Source organism: Alexandromys fortis, unplaced genomic scaffold, assembly GCF_014885135.2.
Source record: "Alexandromys fortis isolate MF-2015 unplaced genomic scaffold, M_Fortis_MF-2015_v1.1 scaffold_85, whole genome shotgun sequence".
Classification (NCBI taxonomy): Eukaryota; Metazoa; Chordata; class Mammalia; order Rodentia; family Cricetidae; genus Alexandromys; species Alexandromys fortis.
The window spans coordinates 2,109,731-2,126,157 of NW_026067975.1; the positions used below are offsets into that span (position 1 = coordinate 2,109,731).

At 38.4% G+C, this 16,427-nt stretch overlaps 1 protein-coding gene across 1 annotated transcript in view; it reads left to right on the forward strand.

The window, feature by feature from the left end:
- The window catches only part of Rasa2 (RAS p21 protein activator 2), a 97,156-nt gene that overhangs the window by 55,665 nt on the left and 25,064 nt on the right, over window positions 1-16,427 (forward strand). Inside the window, exons 10-16 of the mRNA XM_050157316.1 lie at window positions 509-665; window positions 955-1,103; window positions 1,740-1,854; window positions 2,667-2,741; window positions 5,122-5,245; window positions 7,407-7,513; window positions 12,031-12,114. Coding sequence (XP_050013273.1) covers window positions 509-665; window positions 955-1,103; window positions 1,740-1,854; window positions 2,667-2,741; window positions 5,122-5,245; window positions 7,407-7,513; window positions 12,031-12,114 — 811 coding nt within the window. The remainder of the gene's footprint in view (window positions 1-508; window positions 666-954; window positions 1,104-1,739; window positions 1,855-2,666; window positions 2,742-5,121; window positions 5,246-7,406; window positions 7,514-12,030; window positions 12,115-16,427) is intronic.

The window sequence follows — 16,427 nt, forward strand, 5'->3', positions numbered from 1 at the left end:
CCCTCAGCTTCTCAACTAGGTCTTTTTTTTTTTTTGTGAGCTCGCCATTGTTCCCTAGGTTCTGAGAATATTTTCTGTATATATAGGCAGATACATGTGTATAGTTTTCATTGATTTATTTGTTTTGTTCTGTTGAAACTAGGTAGCCTAGGCTGACCTGGAACTCAGAATCCTCCCAAGTGCACACACTACCACACCCACCTGTACATGCTTCTATTTCTACTTAACAACATTCTAGAACATATAAACATGTGATGACTCTAGGTAGTGGTTATGATCGTGTATTCTAGAATCAAACTGCTTAGTTTAAATCCCATCTTTGCCAATAATTCCTCTATGTATGTACATACTTTGTTGACGTGCTGGAGACTGAGGATGATGAGAACACATGTCACCACTCAGCTTCACTCCCAGCCCCTGTTTATTTTTCATTAGCTCACCTGTTTGTTTATCCCACTTGCTTGTTTCTCATTACCATCACTTGGAGTTGACACTATTTTTACTTTAGGTACTTGCTACAACCAAGAGACAATGGAAACAAGTCATCTAAAACTGATGACCTGGGATCTCTTCGATTAACTCTGTGTTATACAGAAGACTATGTGCTTCCATCAGAATACTATGATCCCTTGAAAACTCTGCTGCTAAAGTCACCAGATGTTCAGGTATTTTAGAAATCTTACATGTATGACTCAATGTGAAAGGCTAAACTAATCCTGTGAATGATGAAGAAAAGATTTCATAATGTCAGCGCTTAAAAAGCTCTGTGTATTTAATGTCTCTGAGCCAGAGTGCTAATTTGTGCTTCACATTTTATATCTGATTAGAATTTAGAAAACTAAATACTATTTTATACATATTGTAATTACAGAGTATATTTAAATTACATCCACAGATTGAACCTGTAGCCCTGCTCTTTTGATTCTGTTTGTTTTCTACCATTCTGTATCCTAGCCAGTATCTGCCTCAGCTGCATATATTTTGGGTGAAATATGTCAAGATCAAAAAGATGCTGTTTTGCCTCTCGTTCGACTATTGCTGCATCATAATAAACTGGTTCCTTTTATCACTGCGGTGGCTGAACTGGACTTGAAGGATACCCAGTAAGAATTGTAATCATCATATGTTAATTATGTGTTGTTAAAATTGAACTTTAATTTGCCAGATTGTTTTTATAGTCTGTGTTTTTTTGTTTTGTTTTGTTTTGTATTGGCCAAGTTTACTATAGAGCAGGTGAAAAAGAACTCCCTAGTCAGTAACAAAAGACAATTCTTAAAGTTAACCAAACAGAATCCAAGAACAGTAAGGGCCAGTTAATAAGGGAACGTGTTTAATTCTGCCGTACAGTTCCCTTTGTTACTGATCTTGGCTTCTGGATGCAGTGGTTCACATGCCACAAGCCAGATAGTAAGGACACTTTATAAGGCACACATAGGACAATATAAAGAGCAATCAAATGGCTTTCCATTCCCATCATAGTAAAACAACACCATCATTTTATGTACCCATACCTATGTTATATATTTTTATTTCATAGTTTCTTTTTTAATCTGATAGTATCATTTTCAGAAAATAGTTTTGGTAATTTTAGAAACACTTAATGTCAGCAAATTTTCCTGTTAGTAATAAAAATTACTAAAATTGTATATGTATAATCAAAGTCAAAATGTTACTGTTTTAAAACTTTTTCTTCCCTTTTTGCTGTGCTTGATTTTTATATCTTTCTATTTCTATTTCAGAGATGCAAGCACAATTTTTAGAGGAAATTCCCTGGCAACTCGGTGTCTGGATGAAATGATGAAAATAGTGGGAGGGCACTACTTGAAAGTCACATTAAAGCCTGTTCTAGACGAGGTACAGAGAACGCCTCACTGCCAGAGTCTGCCCATCTGAGCAGCCGTTCTCAACCTGTGGGTCAAACTACCCTTTCACAGAGGTCTCCTAAGACCATCTGCACATCACATAGTTACATTGTGATTCATAAAGTAGCAAAATTATAGTTATGAAGTAGCAGCAAGAATGATTTTATGGCTGGGGGGTCCCACAACATGAGGAACAACTATATTAAAGGATCTCAGCATAAGGAAGGTTGAGAACCACTGCTTCTCTTTCAAGAAGTAGTGTGTTGGTTAGAAGGATCTGACCATTCGTGAGCTACTGAAGGAATAAGAATAGACACTTTAGGGCTGGAGAGATGGCTCAGTGGTTAAGAGCATTGCCTGCTCTTCCAAAGGTCCTGAGTTCAATTCCCAGCAACCACATGGTGGCTCACAACCATCTGTAAAGAGGTCCGGCGCCCTCTTCTGGCCTTCAGGCATACAGACAGAATATTGTATGCATAATAAATAAATAAATATTTTTTTAAAAAAAGGACACAGTGGGTTTCNAAAAAGAATAGACACTTTATAAGTAAATTCCTTTCTCATCTGTGGATTTTTACCCACAAGGCACATCAATCTACATTATTATTCCTTATATTTTTACTGTGGCATTAAACAATTTTGATATAGTTCTTCAGAATATTGTCTACATTGTACATGTTACCTTCAGGAGGGGGCTTTAAACTTTGTTGGATTTAATTTTTATATTATCAGAAAAATAATTACTTTCATGTTTTCAAATTACCTAGGAAAGTACAGTAACTGAAAAATACATGTATTTTCCAGATCTGTGAATCCTCGAAATCCTGTGAGATAGATCCTGTTAAGTTGAAGGAGGGAGACAATGTAGAAAATAATAAGGTAAGTTTATATGATGTAGTTTATAATGCCATTGGTTTTTTTTTTAATGTTATACCTAACTCCCATAAATGGTTTGTTTTATGTGTATAACTGTTTTGCCTGTGTGTGAGCTATGCACCACATGTATGATTGGTACCTATGGAGATGAGAAGATGGTATTGGATCATCTGAAAATAGAGGTGTAGATGGTTGTGAGCCACCACATTGGGGCTGAAAATCAAACCCAGATCCTCTGCAAGAACATAAGTGTTCTTAACCACTTAGCCATTTATCTACCCTGTCTCCCCCCCCACACACACACAATCTTAAAATTTAATAATGCCATGTGTCTGGAAACAGCATTATTTATTCTTTACATTAGTCTTCGTTTTTCAGAACACTTTCTAATATTGATTTTACCTTATTTTATTCTCAAGCTTTTTAACTTTGCATTTTTAATTATATCTGTGTGTTTAGAGGTACTGTGTATGGATGTGTGCACATAAATGCAGGTGCCAACAGAAGCCCAAGAGGACTTCAGATCTTCTGAAACTGGAGTTACAGGCAGTTGTGAGCTGTAATATGGGTGCTAGGAACTGAACTCTGGTTCTCTGGAAGCTAATCTTTTGTTAGCATATATTATAGATAATAATAGGTTATGTTACATTTGTATACATGCATATAAGATATTTTGATCATGTTAACCCCCCTTTATCCTCTTTTGTTCCCTCTTCTGCTGATCGATTTCCTCTTTCAACTAGTCTTCCCCTTCAACTTTTCTTTCTTTCTTATTTTTCAATTTGGGTATATTCATGTGAAGTACAGGTGCTGTGGAAGCCAGAGTCCTTGAATTTCCTTGAGCTGTTGTTGTAGGCAGAGGTGAGCTGCCTGGCGTGGATGCTGAGAACCCAAGTGCTTCTTTCTGTGCAAGAGCAGTATATGTTCTTAGCTGCTGAGCCTCTCTAACTACCCTCTTTTCTTTTTTTTTTTTTTTAATTTTTGTTTTAATTATTGGCCCTTCTGCTTTTCTACTTTCATGTTGGGGTGTGTGTGTGTGTGTGTGTGTGTGTGTGTGTGTGTGTACATGTAAGTTCATGTATATTCTAGTAAGTTTACTTAGGGACAAGAAGTGAGGAGTTAACTACAGTAGCGTAGACAATTTATCAATAGTTACACCACAAAAGAAAAATTCTACCCCCTCAGCAACCACTTATTGCTTGTAGATCCTCAGGGATAGGCAGAGACTTAAGTCCCCTCCCCACTCCATGACGGATAGTAGATGGGCCTGAGTTTATATAAGTCTTGTTCTGATGATCATAACTACTGAGAACTCAAGCGTGCAGTGGCCATGTAGTGCTTAAACTACTGTTATGGGAAGGTCACTCTTTCTCCCAGATTCTTTCTGTCCTCTCTTCAGTCATGGTCCCTGAACCGTGAGAGAGGGGAGGTGTTATAGATGGCCATTTAAGGTTACGCACTCAACAGTCACTCTCAGCACTGTGAGCCTCTGCAGTGGTGGCCACCAAAGCCAAGAACATCACTAATCTGTGCACTTAAACATAAATATTTAGAAGACGATTTGATAGGCATATCCATCTAGCAGATCAGCAGCAGTAGCTTCCCCCCCTACATAGCTACCCTTATCCCAGCCATGAGATTTTGAACAGGTTTACTGTGTCAAATGGGAATTCCCTCCTGTGAAGCGGGCTGCAGATCCAAATCAGAAAGTGCTTGTTTATCCCCCAAACAGTGGTACCCCTGTTGCCTGGAAGGTTAGTAGTGCGGGATAGGGGGTTGCAGCTCAAAGTTTTTAATGACAATTCTCCATTAGCAGCCTGCATTATATCTTCTAACACCATGAAGTCTAGCACATGATATCTTTAGCACTAGGGTCTTACCTCCAGTTCTAGTAAGCAACCAATAGTAGGGGCAATAGCCTATAATAATAATAATGGATTTAAAAGCTAGTTGCAGCCTTCATTCTGACTATTCCTTTCAGGTCAGACTTACCGGACTAAGTGACATAATGATTTTAGTTACCTCTGAGAAATCTATAATTGTGTGGGAGTTACAGGTTTTCACAGTAGTGTGACTGACTGTGTTACAGTGTACTAACGCTGCCTATCATGAGTTCTTCCCCTGGTTTTCTTTTTTATTATTTTATTTACCGTGCTTCTTGTGAAAATTACTCATATAGACTGTCTAGAAAGTCTGAGTTTATTAAATTAAGTCAGGATGTTGATTGCCCTTTTAACTCAATGAGCTTGGAGAATGGAAACAGGGCTTTAGAATACTAGGTTGTCATCATCTAATAAATCTCATATCCGTTACTTTTTTTCATAAAGATTATTGAAGATGTGCGAAAGTCAAAATCTTAGTGTTACTTTGTTAAACCCTGCAGGAGAATCTGCACTACTATGTGGACAAAGTATTCAATACAATTGTAGGATCAAGTGTGAGCTGCCCCACTGTGATGTGCGATATCTTTTATTCTCTGAGGCAGATGGCTACTAAGAGATTTCCTAGTAAGTGCCTTGATATACTCAATTACATCATCTCTTTCTCTGTGTTTTTTCTACATGATGTCCATGTGGTCTGTATGAAATGTTTGTGCATAGGCCCAGTCTTCTAGAAGTTTTTCAAAATGATGCTAGCTTCTTTGGGAGACTTAATGACTTATTTTTCCTATAATCTCAAAACATACAATCCATTTTATTTCAGTATAAAGACAACTTTATATAAAGAGCAAATCAAAATCATTAGTTTTTAAGAAGGAAAATTTGGATCTGTAAGATTTTCTGCAATATGTAAGTAACGTGCTATATATTAGGAACCTGTGGGACACACAGGAGCACCTTTGTTGTTCCAGCTGTTTCCCCAGGTGCATATATTCAAGCAGTAATAGCCATCAGTTTCATACAGTTGAACAGATTTGACAGCTTGGGAGTGCTAAGATGTCTGTGATGAGATTTTTTTTTTTCCAAAAATAGTTCTGGACTTTACAAACTCTTGTTCCAATGCATATAAGATTTTGAGGTACATATAGCAAGAAATCATTATGCTTAATTTTGCAAAATTAGCTATATTAAGATTTTTATTGGAAAGAATTTATAAAGTTATGAATTACTACCTCTTATTTTTAGTACTTAGTTCATTTCTGTTACATAAATAAATTTGCCAAAGCCCATTGCAGATTTGCCCATAACAGAGGGGGGAGACATAGACAAAGCAGCTACTTATTAATAGCCAAGTTTATCTATCTGTGTAAAACTGTAAATTAACTTTTTTAACCATCCAAAGAGATTTTATTATGTTTGCATGTATATGTCCCTCTATTTAATTTATCCAATACTAAAACAGTATGACTGAGTTGTCTAACTTATACATGAATTCAGGTTTAGGTTTATTGGCTAATTATAATAAAGATATAAAGTATTTAGATTTAAATAAACGTCTTTAACCTTTGTAATCAGTAGAGAAGGCAGAGACTTGATCCTAATATATACAGATGAAGTGCTGATTAGATTCTATCTTACAGTAGTGAGCTAGGAAATAACCACATTGCCTGCTTGCTAGCCTGTCTTGTTTTTCACTCCTAACGCTGTTTGAGGCCATTACCCATTGATTAGGTAATGAAAGTGAGGTTTCATTTGCTCTTAGTACCTGGAATATAGATAGCAGGGCAAGCAGTCAGTAGGAAGTAAGTACCACTACAGTGGACAGCTTGGTGATTCCCTGTTGAGTGATTTGTAAGAGCTAAAACTCGACATATTTGTCAATTCCGGAAGCTTTTTCCCTCACCACCCACCTCTCTAGCAGCTGGGTGTCAGGTTAGTTGTTGCTCCAGTTGGAAACAAGTACCAGAGATGAGCAGTCAGTGCTGCGAGCAGCCTGCAGCTCATCTGCAGCTGTATGTGAGATATTGGTAGCTTTTAAAAGTAATACTTCCACCTAGTCATTTCTAGTCTTTAATTTGTTGATGTTTCTTTTTGTGATTAAATACCTGAGAGAAACGATATAAAAGATTTCTATGGGTTCATAGTTTCAGAGCTTCAGTCCAACATCCACAGGATCGATTGCTTTAGTCAGGCCTGAGGCAGAGCAAACCCTGTGGTGTGTCCTGCAGCCAGGTACTCTGCTCATCCTGGCCTCCTGGCGGTGAGGAGGGAGAGGAGGAGAGGAATGAGCCAGGGCCAAATATGCCTTTCAAGAACAAACACAAAGGTGGTTTATGATATCCTAGGCATTTTCCATCCAGTGAACTAGACAATTGAAATTAAGCATGCATACAGCGGTTGATGTAATCAAGGTTTTTAGGGTGGATTTGTAACAAAATTGTGAAACTAAAAACTACTCCTTGGTATTCAGTGTTGCCACTGAGTAGTGCTAGATACTGCTTTTGTTTTTGTTGTAATTTCAAGACTATATGAAGAAAAGGCTATTTTTCAAGTTAAAAATGTTTCTTTAAAAACATAAGAACTTTGCCTTTCATTTTATTTAAGTTACAGCATTTTCTCCTTTTAGTTTAGCCACAGTTATTAGTATCATTTCACAAATCAGTTTTTACTTTACAGATTGTTTTCCTGTCCTACATGGTTTACAGAATGTTTTTTCTTTTTTTTACTTTATCATCTTTGGTTTTTAATTAGTGTTTTTGCATGACATTTCACCATTTTATCCCTGCAGATAACCCTCATGTTCAGTACTCTGCAGTGACCAGCTTTGTGTTCCTTCGTTTCTTTGCTGTAGCGATACTATCACCTCATACTTTTCATTTGCGACCTCATTATCCAGTAAGTGTTTGTTCCTTTCAAAGCTTTATTTCAGATTTTTTTATTTTTAGTAAAATGAAGAAAAAATAAACTACCTTTACTGCTGTGCTAAGACATTTCACACGTGATTAACTGCTGATAAGTTGGTGTCACTGATGAGCAGGAGGGAGCTGCCCCAGGGTTTCCTCTGCTGTTCTCTCCTGTAGTTCCCATGACACAAGGGCCATTGCCCTTAGTTACAGGGTGGTGGTAGTGGTTTGTAGTAGTGGTTTTTGCTGGCTGTTAGCAGACCTTTTCCTGACTTACTAAAACAATTTATTTTTTATTTTTATATTTTGAGGCAGAATCTTACTACATAGCCCAGATTGACCTTAACCTACAATAGTATTTCCACTCAGCTAAATTTAAATCTTTGCATATATACTTCTTAATATTTTAAGGTTCTTTTTTTAACTTATTTCTACATAACTTATCCTTCTGCATACAGCATATTTTAGTCATTCTTTAGCTTTTTTATTCTAAATACTTTATACTGTTGATGCTGTAGGAGCTGATTTGTATAACAGATAATAAGAAACATTTAGTGATTACTCTGTACTAAGCTTTGTTTTAATCACTTCATGTGTTTAACTCATTTAGGTCATCCTAGTCACTGTAGAAGTAAATTATTTTATTAGCTCCATGTACAGGTAAGGAAATCACCATGCAATAACTTCTCTAGGCTCACATTACTAAGGCATTATGATTGAATCCTACCCAATTTGAATTGAATTCAAATGGAACTAGGTTCAGTCTCCACAGCCTGTAAGCAGACTGGTATTGAGACACTTAGAACAGCCACTGTCACGGTGCTTAGTGCTGGAGATGCTGCAGATCTTGACATTCTCTACCTTTATGTACTCTCGCTCTATCAGGCAATGCAGTGTAGGGAGGGCCTGTAGGCTTTCCAGCTGAACTGGATCCGCATGCCCATGCGTCCCTTGGATAGCCTCACAGTGTTAGCTGAGTAGAGCCACACAGCAATGGTAGAAAATAGATGTTCAGTTGTTACTAAGTTTTACATTTAGAAATTCCTTGAATTTTGAGAAACTAACTATAGAAGCTAGTTTTAGAGTAGACAAGAAAGAGTAGATTAAAGAACAGGAAGCTAAATAATCATAACAAGGACACTGGATATGTGCTGTTCTTGCTAAAAGACAGGTTCAAGGAGGTGTGCATGTGCACATGCATGTGTTAACAAGTAACTGTTTTTGAAAACACTAGTTTCAAAATATGGAGGAGCTGGAGAGATGACTTAGCAGTTAAGAAGGCATACTGCTCTTGCAGAGAACACAAGTTTAGTTCCCAGCACCCTTGTCAGGCAGCTCACAGCCACCCATAACTCCAGCTCTAAGGGATCTAAACCATCTGAATTCTCTGCACATGCCCACACACAGATACACATGCACGTAAAAAAAAAAATAGATTTTCTGTCTTAGGATTGTTATTGCTGTGAAGAGACAACATTTCCATGGCAGCTCTTAAAAAGTAAACCATTTAATTGGAGTAGCTTATGATGGGGAGCCTGGCAGCATGCAGGCAGATGTGGTGCTGGAGCTGAGAATCCTTCATCTTGACTCAGGGGCAACAGGAAGTTAACTGACTGTCACACTGAGGGAAGCTTGAGCAAGAAGGACCTCAAAGCCTGCCCCCACAGTGACAAGCTTCCTCCAAAAAGGGTACACCTCCTAATAGTGCCACTCCCTTTGGGGGCCATTTTCTTTCAAACCACCACAATCGTTAAAAAAATTTCTAAAATTTTAAAATATAAATACTGAGATAGACTAAGGACTGAGACTATATAGCTCAGTGGTAAGGCATTTACCAAACATTTGTGAGACCCTGCATCCAATGTCTAGTACCAACAGAAGAATGAAAGAAAGGAAATCTTTACTTGAATTATCTTGTCAATTTTTTCTTTTAAAAATACAGATTATATGAACACTGACCTGGTAAACTGCTATTGAAGTTTCATGAAGGAAAAAATGAACTATTTCCATTATACTTATCTCTTATTCTCTCCTTGATAACCCCTTTTAAGACCCTCCCAAGACCTTTTTTAACCTGTTAGTTTTGTTTTATGTCCCTCATATATATCTGTAATACTCTGTGCACTCTGTCATGGCATTTTAATATTCTGTCCTAATAATATCTGTGTATAACCTTTGCACATAGACTGCCGGTGCCTCAGGGGCACTGTGGGACCTTTTCCATGTATGTGCACCCAAAGCTTCCGGCAGTCTCTAGGACAGTCACAAGCTAGTGAGTGTTTAATTAATGAAGGTGGTAGTTCAGAGAAGGAGCTCATCAAGTTGAGACTTTTTTTTTTTAAACAGGATTCATGATTTAAATACAGGGGCGGGGGGGGGGGGGGGGGCTTTGCTGCCTCCAGATCAGATTTCCATAGGATTTAGAAGAACATCTTTAGAAAAGGTAATGAGTACTTTTAAAATATTAGAGCAAACATTTGTTATAGACCAAATACAGTCAGATGGTACCAGTTCCGTAAGTTGACATAAGAGAAAAAAAAAGAGAGAGAGATGCATGCTAGGTTATTTTGAATTGAAAAATTCAACACTTAGTTGAATTTAGGAAATGTTACAGTGTTGTGTACTGGATGCTAGGTGATGAGGGCCCTAGGTATAGTATACAGTGATGGGAGAATGTTGTTGCAGTCTCTGTGTAACTAGTACCAGGGAGTCAGCATCTGAATGACATGATTGTAGAATAGTAGCCGTGGCTGTGTGGGTCTAAAGCTTGTGGTGGCCTGGAATTCAGTAAAGTGTATATTGTTCCCTTTTGATAGTTTAAGAAAAAATGACCTATAACACTGAATTTAAAAGCCAAATTTAAGCTGGGTGGTGGTGGTGCACTCCTTTAATCCCAGTACTTAGGAGGCAGATATAGTTGGATCTCTGATTAGAGGCCAGCCTGGTGTACTCAGAAAAACCCTGTTTCAAAACACCCCCCAAAAAAACAGTAAATTCTTGTAAAATTAATTTCAAATTTAATTTACCGTAACTTTTAAAGAATGTCCAGGCAGTGGTGGTGCACGCCTTTAATCCCAGCACTTGGGAGGCAGAGGCAGGTGAATCTCTGTAAGTTCGAGGCCAGCCTGGTCTACAAGAGCTAGTGCCAGGACAGCTAGGGAGAAACCCTGTCTCAAAAAAACCAAAGGGGAAAAAAAAACTTTAAGAATGTTATGTAGTAGGGGCCTCTTAGAGATAGAATGGAATCTTGGATGCAACCTTTTCCAAACATATTGTATTGGTCATATACCAGATATTTATTACTTCTTCAGATTTCTTCATGTCTTGGTCGTTTCTTCCCCACAATGTTGATTGCCTATTTTCAATGTTGGGTGGGATCCTAGTAACTGAAACAATATATCTCCTTAACTTAATTTTCCTAGTTATATATTTTGATAATGTAGTTTACTGTGGTAGGATAGTTGGTTATATAAAAAGGAGATCAGTAAGAGTCTATCAGGCTGTACACATAAGAGCAGATCAAGTCACTAAATGTAAATTATACCTCAGTTTAAAAGGAAACAATCACAGGGCAGGGTAGCACACACCTTCAATCCCAGCACTCTGAGGCTAGCCTGGTCTACAGAACTAGTTCCAGGACAGCCAGAGCTACACAGAGCTTTGTGTAGCTGTCTTTAAAAACAAAAAAAACAAAAAAACAAAAAAAAAAGGAAAAGAAAGGAAAAAAGAGATCGAGAACTCTGTTCCTGTCCATTTTATTTACTTCTGTCAGGTAGATAGACCTGAAAGATAGCATGAAACCCAAACAGTTACCCTGTGGTAAGATCCTGTGTCAGCCTAGTATGAATCTGGGTTCTCCCTCCACCCCCAGTGGTGGAAACAGTTGATGGCAAAGCCATTTATGTTCTTCAGATAGGCTTAGAAGTAGACTGGGCACAGAAAGTTGGGAACGCCTATTTAAGTTATACGGTAAAAAAAAGTAAATAACGTTGATCTGCCAAAAATGAATAAAAATTATAGTGTGATCCAGTCTTGTAGACCATATAAAAACCTTTAGATGCACTTGATTAAATTGTGTCTCCCAAAGGGAACAAATCAAGTCATTAAATCTTTAATCTGTCTTTATTTTGTTAATGGTACTGAAGATGGAATCTAAGGCCTCTCCCACTGAGCTGTACCCGCAGCCCTCGTTTTACTTCTTGAGACAAGACAATCATTAAGTTGTTTAGTCTGAACTTCTCTTCGCTTTGTAGCTTAAACAGGCCTGGAGTTCGTGATCTTCTTGTCTGAGCCTCCCAAGTGGTTGGGATCACAGACTTACATCACCAACTTCTTTAGTCTCTTAACCCCTAAGTTCAGTAGGTTGTCCTAGGTCTGGCTTCATTTGAACTATCCAGGTTTGAATTTTTTAACTACTATTTTAGAGCCATATAGTCCATTCACTTCATTCTGCTTTTTATATAAATTCTACTTCTTGAAAAATTAACGAGAATTTTGGTCATTTTCTAGGATACACAGACAATTAGAACATTAACTCTCATCTCAAAAACCATACAGACTTTGGGAAACTGGGAAAGTCTATCCAGAAGAAAGGTGAGTCTATAATATTTTTCCTTCTTTCATACTTAATAAATTTTATTATACTATAAGATTCCTTCACTTACCTCCTTCCATATTAAAGATAAAACTGAAGAGAATACGTGTTCAGATCCAGGAACTGTTAGTGAATGTCCTGTGTAGTCATGTATTAGAGGAAATGGTGGTCCTTACCTTGATGTATCCAAGGTAGGGAGAGAGCAGTTAGGAAGAAAAGACACCTGACAGCTTTGGAAGAAGTCTTCAGCTCCAAGCTGGATAACTAATGGAAATATGTGATTAGCTTGGTCCTTCGCTACAAAATACAGTCCTGTCCTTTCCTAGTGCTCTACTCCAGGGCGTTATGAACTTCTCCACTCATGAAGCTTTTTACCCAAGAATGTTTATGCAACCTTAGTATACAGATATATAAAGTTGGTACAACAAATCAAACATTTACTGATAATAACTTATTATAGCATTTTGAAATGCCCAGCACCCAGTGCTGAGGAGAATATTTCTGTCATTTGCTTCTGCAACTGCTATCCTGAGTTTTTACTTAGTTTGAGATCCATGAGGAAAAAAGGCCAAACAGTGAGTACCATGTTCATGGCTGTGTCAGGAGCTTTGAGGGACCTTCATTGCTCCTGTCCCTTTCTCATCAAGAGTATTCAGTAAAGAGGAGATAAAGGCCATGGTCTGATTGATAGAGTAACTGTGGTCACTGGCTCTACCAAAGAATAGTCTTTGCGGACACCCAGCAACTGACCCAGCATGAGGTACCTTTGGTTTTCAGCAGCTGGAAACAATAAAATTGAACCAAGCCTGGTCACATTCAAGGAGGGGCTTAATTCACCATGTGCAGTGTGGGGAAGGCTAAAGACCAACCTCTAGTGCCTGGTAGCCATGACCTGGAACATTCTGGGTTCATTGACTTACTGGTGTGGGGGAGCAGAGGTCTGTCCCTTGGTGGAAAGTATTCTGGAAGTACAGCTTCCTTCTCCAGGAAGTTTACTGCTGGTAAAGTTTATAGAGACCATGGAGACTAGCTAACCCCTTCCTTTTGTGCCAAACATAATGAAGGCTAGACTTAGTTTACTGGTTAGTTAGTAGGTGGGAAGTTGTATTTGGTAGTTTCTAGTTTTAGATAAAGGTCAGTCACTTCTAAACACTAGTACTTGGGATCAGAAGGTTTTGCCATTTTCAGAAGTCTGAAGCTGTGAGTTCTTGACATGGCCATGCTCTTGTCAACAATACACATTCACACAGCTTCATCTCTCCACATTCAGTATGTTTACATTCCAGGTTGTGTAGGGAAACCGGCTGAAGTCATTTGTGATAAACATATCTGGGCCCATTCCTGTTTGGCTGGTGACATGGGCGCAGCTGCTGTGGCCTAGGCCTCACTCTGACATTAGTGTCTTCCCTATTCACTGTCCCTCATCTCTGAGGGTTTTGTCTTTCCCTGCCTGCTTTCTTCCTTTCCCATGAAACTGGACATTGAAGGACTAAGCTATAGCTCAGTGGTAGAACCCTTACTTACCTCTTTTATATCAGACCTTAGGTTCAGTCCCCACTACTACTATAAATGTTTTGCAGTAGTCAGAGGGCCAAGAATTGCCACAAAAATCACACCGAACAGCAGACCTCACAGGCAAGAAAGAGAGCAGACCATGATAGTGCAGGCTAGGACTGGGGGGCAAGAGATCTAAACATACAGTAGTGCTGTGGAAATTGATATGCCACCTTGGCCTTTAGTGATGATGTAGTGTTGGCACTGAGTCATTAAAGGCAGGGAGGACAGGTAACGTTAAATGTGAACTCCACACTTGAGAGTCTTTAAAGGGTTTCTGAGTGTACAGTGTAATAGTGTTTTACCACCAACTGCCTTTGTTCCTAGTTACTGTAACAAGTATTTGATGATAGAAGTTATTAATTTTGTTTATCCAAACCATGAATTTTATTTGCTTTTGTTCTATGTAATCAAATAAAATTCAAATGACATGCAGGGGTAAGAAGTAATGCATGGTTATTTGGACCAGAGGAGAGTGCCATAGGAGACCAGCAACTGTTTTTAGTTGAGGCTAGTCTGAAAACTTTTATTAGAACAATATATTCATTTCTCAGATTCATTTTTAAATTTCTGATATCCATAATTTAGGTATTTTTAATGTGATAAGCTTTTTTCTTCAACTTTGACTTAGTTGAGAATCTAGGACTAGCTAAAACAGCACCTGGATTATTTTTACAGAGTTGAAGCATTTCCATTCTAGTCAGAATAGTCAGCACTTTTAAAACATTTGAACTCAGATTGCACTTCTTTCAGGCTGTTATCAATTGGGTATTATATAGTTTTCATAAGTTTGATTGAAACCCTTTAACAACCCTTTGTAAATTTTAACTCATTTAGTTGATTTTTCAGTACTATTTACATAGGAATTGATTTTTATGAATATAGTAGAAGAAATGTGCTATATTTTGATAAAATTCACTTGTATGTGTTGTAATCTCTAAAACAAAGAATTACAAACAGCTTCTTTAATATATAAAAAAAAGGCAGGAGAAGCTTGGGTCTGGAATGTGGGTAGTTCCTACCATTCCTTCCTTTTATTTATTCTACAAGAGGTGGGAGTGAGGGCACCAGGCTCTTTAGACTGCTTCCTGTTGTCTGGGTGCCTTGACAGCCTTGGGACTTAAGAAGGCTAGAATGCGGAAAACACGTTGTTTCACTGGCTGTCCAGTCTCTGCAGGGCCATCTGGGGCTGGGACCTGCACGCTGCACTGGAGCAGTTTAAAGTTTTTAAGCGATTAGAAGCCTGCTGACACAGGTATATTAGGGACAGAAGTTAAAATTAAGGAGTTAAGGGGAAAATTTTTTTCTTAGGTTTACATTTGAAGCTTTTAGGCCCATGGAAAGTGGGGGAGATCCCACCCTCAAGAATAAGCAGAATAGGCAGGAGGGGGAAACAGGCAGTTTTGATTGGCAGTACTTATCTGGAGTCCATTTGACCTTGAGAGGTGGATTCAAGTCAATTCCCTGAAGTTTACAAGATTTTTTGTTTTGTTTTGTTTTTCAAGACAGGGTTTCCTCTGTGTAACAGCCCTTACTATACTGGAACTCGCTCTGTAGACCAGGCTGGCCTCAAACTCTCAAGAGATCCTCCTGCCTCTGCCTCGCCAGTGCTGGGGTTAAAGGCGTGCACCACCACTGCCCAGCATACAAGAACTTTTTTTAACCTTACAAAAGAGATAAGTTAGATATGTTGCTTTACCACTTAAATGTACTGAAATCTACATTGTAGGAATGGTAGTAGACTCATGCTTTGTGTCGTGGTAGATTCTTGGGAACCCAAGGATGATTCTAGGTTGAAAAAATTAACAGTTTCCAGAGGGCTGGATATATAGACTGGACAGAGATGTTTTTAGCACAGTGAGAAGCACTTTTTAGTCTATACTTAGAAAACAACCAAAACAAGTTTAAAAACTTGAGCTTGTAACTATGATAAGAGTAGGCAGTGCTTAGCAGAGCTAGATCAGTAGCTAATCAGAACTCCATTGGTTAATGGTAAAACTCTGAATTTTAACAAGAGCATAGAGAGGGAAAGAAATCTGAAACATTTTTACATATACCTTAAATCACTTTCTTATACAAATTGCATTTACACACCTTAAAACACTTTCTTATACCTTTATAACTTGCATTTACATATCTTTAAAACATTTTTTAGACCTTTACAGCATAAGCTTTCATATCCTCAGACCTTACATAAACTTTGCACTTTTTCTATCCAGTCATTTACCATGAATACTCATTGTAAAGCTAGTGCTTTAAATAAAGGATTAGTAAAAAGTTACATTGAAATCTGTTTTGTGAGTGTATCTCTTTTCTGAGTCTGCCTAGACCTCTTAGACCTCCTAGTAGCTCTAGGAAAGTGGGGTCATAAACTTGATTTTTGCATATGAAGAGAACTGAGAAGGCATCTGAAGCCTTGGTTGCTGCTGTTAACATCAGAGATTTGAGAAGGATAACTTTCACCAGAGTAAGCAGGAAGTATAAGCAGTTCCCGAATTTATTAAAAATGCCAAAGTCTTACTGCCTGGACAGTCACCCCAGGTTCCTCCGAGGTAGTCTTGATTCCACTGGGGGCAGAGATCCCAGGGCAGTGTCAGTCCGAGGCTTCCAGGCCCAGAAGATCCAAGAGATTTTCCTGTAAAGGAGGAATTTGGGGGACTGACTGGTCTAGTTTATCCAGGCAAAGCAGGGCAGCCAACTCTCCAGTGTCCTGCTTGTTCATCGTTTGGATGGGGGAGGTCTGGCAGCAGGCAGGGTG